Raw genomic sequence first — 6,029 nt, forward strand, 5'->3', positions numbered from 1 at the left:
TGGGAGTAGCAAGACCTATGATTAATCTATGACTATGGGAGTAGCAAGACCTATGATTAATGTAACATAGATGGAGAGCTGGAAGACACATAAGAAAACATAGATTCATAGAATCATAGATGTAGACAGGAAAGGAAATGTAAAGGCCATTTAGTCATTGGGAAGAGTCAATAGTCAATAAACATTTATTTAGCATCTGCTATGTGCCAGACACTGTGCTAAGTGTTGGGGATACAAATATGAAAAAGAGAAAGATAGTCTTTAATCTCAAGGATCTTCCAATGCAATTGGAGAAGACAACACACAAAAGGAAACTGAAAAAGTAGGCAGAAGGTGGGAGGGAGAGCTACCATAGTAACTGATCCCCAGTGGGTTGTGAGTTGTGAGAATCACTCAGAAAAAGCATAGCTAATAGTCTATCTGCCAGAAGGAAGACAATTCAAGGTTGAGGAAATAGCATGAATGAATATGTAAAACTAAGAAAGTCATGTGAGAGGGTTGTTAGTAGATTAGCTGATATGAAGGGAGAGGACTGTGTGAAGGAAAGGAACAAGAAAGTGTGATGGACAAAGATATGGGTATAACGAGGTGGTTGAAGAAAACTGAAGCTAAGCTGAATAAAGAGGAATTGAGAGAGTGAGATAAGATGTTATAAGAAGTGGGAGCCCCTATTTGCTGGACAGCCTTTACCGGCCTTTCCTTCTCAGAATCTAAAATAGGCCAGCATATTTTATGTCAGTTGTGGTCAAGATTTTTCTGAAGAGAAAGAGAATAAAAAAAGAACAGTGAATCACCGAATTCCATGAGTGATGATATATAAGCACCTGAGTTACTTGAGTTGAAAACATGGAGTTACCAGATACTCTGTGGGTAGAAAATCAGAAGTGTCCCCCAACAACAGTAATACAAGATTAGGGAGGGCTTAGTGATGGCAGAATTCCACATGATATCAAGCAATTTGTATAAAACACAAAAGCTTCCTTGTTTTCTCATTGGAAACTCCCTAAAACAACATAAATATGGGTCCAGTCTCTACTCCTATTCTTGTCTCAATTTTTCACTATTCATTCAAATATTTAATGCTATTATGTGGCCTAAAGGAAAGAGCTCTGGATTGAAAGACAGAAGATAATGACTCTGACCTTTACTTTGACCCAGATATCCCCTCTAGCCTTGGACTACAAGTGTACCCATGACTTATTTTTTTAAACCTTACTATCTCCTACCTGACACATAATCTAAAGTCTTGCTACACAAGTGTAGCATTCTTCCTGTTAAGATATAGCACAAAATGGGTAATGAACAATAAAAGGAAATAGAGCTATCCATGTGACAAGTACTATGGGACCCAGATAAGTGATGCAATGAATCAATAAATATGCATTTATGAAGAGCCCACTATGTGTCAAGTGCTGTGATTGGTGCTGGGGATTGAAAGAAAAAAACCAATACAAACTATGTTCTAAAGGAGCTTATATTCTAAAAAGAGAGAGAATGTGTACAAATACAAGTATATGGTGAATAATTACAAAATAAATGTTCTTGTTGAGTCATGTGCAAGTATTTGTGATTCCATTTGTTTTATGTTTGTTTGTTTTTGTTTTTTGTTTTTTGCTTTGTTTTGTTTTATTTTGTTTTTCAGCTAAGGTATTAGAGTGGTTTGTCATTTCCTTCTCCATCTCATTTTCTGGATGAGGAAACAGAGGCAAACAGGGTTAAGTGACTTGATCAGGGTCACACAGCTAGTAAGTGCCTGAGGTCATACTTGAACTCAAGGAGATAAGTATTCCTGATTCCAAGCCCAGTGCTCTATCCACTGAATCACCCAGCTGTCCCTATAAAAATAAATATAAAATAGCTAAATAAAAGACAGGCAGGCTATCAGCAGTTGCAAGGGGTCAGAAAATGCTTTATGTAAGAAGTGGTGCTTGAATTAAGTCATGAAGGAAGAGAGAGAGAGAGACTCTATGAGACACATGTGAGGCAAAACAATCCTGACTTGGAGGATGGTCAGCATTAAGGCATAGAGATGAAAGATGTAGTGCTATGTGGAAAGATCAGAGATGACAATCTGGTTGGATTTAATAGTGCAGGAAGTCATTCAGTCAATAAACATTTCCTAAACATCTGCTGTGTTCCAGGGGCACAGTGCTTAGTGCTGAAAGGAAGGCATAAAAAATCTCTGTCTTCTGGGAGTCCATAATCTAGTAATCTATATGAGCCTGTAAAAACAAATTGAGGTCATATTGTAAAAGATTTTTTTTTAAAGTTTTTAGATAGTTTTATTTATGTTCTGTTGAAAATCCCCTATAACATTCATGGATAAACAATCATCCATAGTGCCTTTTATTCATTCTTTTTGCCAGCACCAATATGTACCTTTGCTGTACCCATAACTTTCTTCATTCTTTTCTTGTGCACCTTTCCCTGCTTTCTTGTCTTTTCTTTCTCATACCTTGTAAGTCTGAGCTTTGATTCATTTTTCCTTGTGAGGTCAAGGGAATCATAAATTATGCTAAAGTCTGTTGTTTTGCCACCACCAAAATGAGTTCTGAATCCAAAGACAAAAACGACATTTCGAATTGTCTTGTAGATCTTGGTTAGTTTTTATTGAATTTCAACCTTAGGCACTGTGATCTTACCAGGATGAAGGAAATCAATAATCATCTGTTTGTGCTGAAGAAGTCTGTTTGTCATGAACTTCCTGGTTCTGATCATCACATGGTGGTAGCTGACTCCTCAAGTGCAGGAGAGGAAGTAAAAAACTTTGAAAGACAAACAAGGGAGTTTATATTTTATCCTAGAAAAAATAAGAACATCAGCAGACTAACATGGTCAGATCTACCCTTAAGAAAAATCACTTTGGCAGCTGTGTGGAGCATGGATTGGAGCAGGAGGAGACACGAGGCAGAAATAACAGAAAAGTTAGATTATTTCTTCTGAACCTGGCTCCCAGGATATAAAGCTTAACTGAAGAGTTCAAAGGACCTTAATGATTCAGACAAAAATGCCACTGACATGAAGTAGGTGCATAATCAATAATGATTAATTAACCAATTCTATTCAAAAAGATCTTATTGAGGAATAAATGATTATATTATACGCCAGGTGCAAAGTATAGTGCTTGTAAGAAAAAGACATCAACGACAAAGATTAGCATTAATAAAATTCTCTTTAAAGTTTGTAAAGTGCTTTACAAATGTCTTTTTTTTTCTCATTTTGTTCTGAAAACATTCCTGGGAGTTGGGTCCTATTATGACACTATTTTCAGATAAGGAAACTAAGGCCAGATAGGTAAAGTGACTTGTTTATGAACTTGCCATAACCATAAAGCTATTCAATGTCTAAGGCTGAATTTGAGCCCGGATCTTGTTCACTTCAGATTCATCATTCTATCCATGGCCCCACTTAGATGTCTTGCTATAATGTCTAACCTTTATATAGTTTATAATTCACTTCATAATTATCTCACTTGATCACTTGCTGTTTAGTTGTTCTAGTTGTGGCTGACTCTTTGTGATCCAACTTTGGGTTTTCTTGGAAAATTTACTGGAGTGGTTTGCCCTTTCCTTCTCCAGTTCATTTTACAGATAAGGAACTTACTAGCTGTGTGATCCTAGGCAATCATTTAACCCAGTTTAGGTGCCTTGACTTGCCCAGGGTCACAGAGCTAGTAAGAATCTGAGGCCAGATTTGAATTCAGGAAGACTCATCTTCCTGACTTTCAGTCTGGCACTCTACCCTCTGCACCACTTAGCTGCCCCCATTTGATCATAGTAATCACTTAATAGATGTTTATTACCTGATTGCTTCTTGCTAAGAGATGAGCACTGTCACTAATGGGATACAAAGGGGGAAAAGACAAGAGTATCTTTAAGGACTGCATATTCTACTCACGGAACATGATATAGAGATAGGTAAATACAAAATATGTATCAAGTAAATACTTGGAAGGGCAAGGGATAGTACTAACAACTAGTTGGATCTAGAAGATGCCTAGGAGGGAGTACCCCATCTATACTTTGAAGGAAGGTATGGATTCTATGTAACAGAAGTGAGGAGGAAGAATGTTGCAGCTATGGAGTCCAGTCTGTATGAAGGTTTAGAGATGAGAGATAAAATACAGTGTATAGAGAATGGCAAAAGGGATCAAGGATTTAAAGCTGAAAGGTACCTTGGAAACCATCAAGTTCATCTCTCTTCCTTTAAAGATCACAAACTTGGGGCAGCTAGGTGGCTCAGTGGATAGAGCACCGGCCCTGGATTCAGGAGGACCTAAGTTCAAATCCGGCCTCAGGAACGTAACACGTACTAGCTGTGTGACCCTGGGGAAGTCACTTAACCCCACTGCCTAGCTAAAAAAGAAAGATGACAAAACTAAGGCCTAGAGAGGTGTAGTTGTAGTGGCTTACCTAGTGTCTCATAGTAAGTAAAGGTTTGAGTAAGGATTTGAAGTTAAGTTTTCCTGACTGTAAAAGTGGAACCCACCCCTTCTCACCCCAAAACACACACACACACACACACACACGCGCGCACACTTTTACTTGGATGCCTAGATTATTTTGGCAGGAATGTCAAATGTATGAGAAGTGAAATCAGTCTGGAAAACTATACTGGACAAAGATTGTGGGAAAGCTTTAAATTATATTTTATCCTGGAGACAACAGAGAGCCACTAAAACTTTTTGAAGAGAGGAATGAAATCACATAAATTTGAGGGGAAATTATTATTGTTTATCATTACAGCTTTCTGACTGTGAATGTGGAGTCTTCAGGTCATCATGCCATCTCTGAGTAACATCACTTCCCCTACCTTCCTCTTGACTGGTGTTCCAGGACTTGAAGTCTTTCACATTTGGATCTCTATCCCTTACTGTTGCTTTTGTGCTGTGGCCCTCTTAGGGAATGCTATGATCATGTATGTGGTGATCACTGAGCAGAGCCTCCATGAGCCCATGTACTACTTTCTCTCCATGCTGTCAGCCACTGATCTAGGTATCACAGTTTCTTCCTTGCCCACCACAGTTGGGGTACTTTGGTTCAATGCCAGGAAGATCAGTCTTAATGGCTGCATTGTACAGCTGTTCTTCCTCCATGGCTTCACCCTCATGGAGTCTTCTGTGCTTCTGGCCATGGCCTTTGACCGCTTCGTTGCCATATGCAAACCCCTGAGATATGCCACCATTTTAACCAACTCCAGAATTGCTAAAGCTGGGCTAGGGATTTTTGTGAGGATGTTAATCAATCTGATGCCCCTCCTCCTGCTCCTCAAGAGACTGTCATTCTGTGGCACCAATATTCTCTCACACTCCTACTGTTATCACCCAGATGTGATTAAACAGTCTTGTACAAGCACCAAGATCAACAGCATTGTTGGCCTCCTTGCCTTCATTATGACCTCAGGCATAGACATTCCATGCATCATCCTCTCCTATGTGCTGATTATCAAATCCATTCTCAGCATAGCATCTCCTGATGAGCGGCACAAGGCCTTCAGCACCTGTGTCTCCCATGTAGGTGCAGTTGCTATCTTCTATATCCCTTGGATCATTCTGGCGCTTGTGCACAGGTTTGGCCACAATTCCCTTCCATACATTCATGTGCTGTTGTCAAATCTCCACTTCCTCTTTCCTCCTGTACTTAATCCAATCATCTACAGTGTGAAAACCAAGCAGATCTACAGGGCCATTCTCAAGCTTTTCCGAACCAATGGGTCAAGGCTGTAACCATGGTAGGGGTACAGAGGGTGGGGTGCCCAGTATGGAGATGTGAACTCTTCATCTACCTATAGTCAGGGAGTTTGGTGTAGTAGAAAGGGAGTCAGAGGTCCTGGATTCAAATTCTGGATCTGTCATGTATTAACTATGAGATTTTAAATGGATAACTTTATCTATCTGGGCCTCAGTTTCTTTAGCTATAAAATGAAGAGAGTAGACTACATGACTTCTAAGATCCCTTCTCCTTCTATATATATATATAATCTGATAATTTTCCAGTACCTTTTAGTTATTTTTCCACCTGCTATGATCC

General features: G+C 39.2%; 1 protein-coding gene across 1 annotated transcript; it reads left to right on the forward strand.

Annotated features, from left to right (window-relative positions):
- Positions 1-4,780: 4,780 nt before the first annotated feature.
- Positions 4,781-5,725, forward strand: LOC114046025 (olfactory receptor 51F1-like). The gene has a single exon (XM_027866244.1). The coding sequence runs from the start codon at positions 4,781-4,783 to the stop codon at positions 5,723-5,725; it is 945 nt and encodes a 314-aa protein (XP_027722045.1).
- The last annotated feature ends 304 nt before the right edge of the window (positions 5,726-6,029 follow it).

This window comes from Vombatus ursinus, unplaced genomic scaffold, assembly GCF_900497805.2.
Source record: "Vombatus ursinus unplaced genomic scaffold, bare-nosed wombat genome assembly UNPS02014780.1, whole genome shotgun sequence".
Classification (NCBI taxonomy): domain Eukaryota; kingdom Metazoa; phylum Chordata; class Mammalia; order Diprotodontia; family Vombatidae; genus Vombatus; species Vombatus ursinus.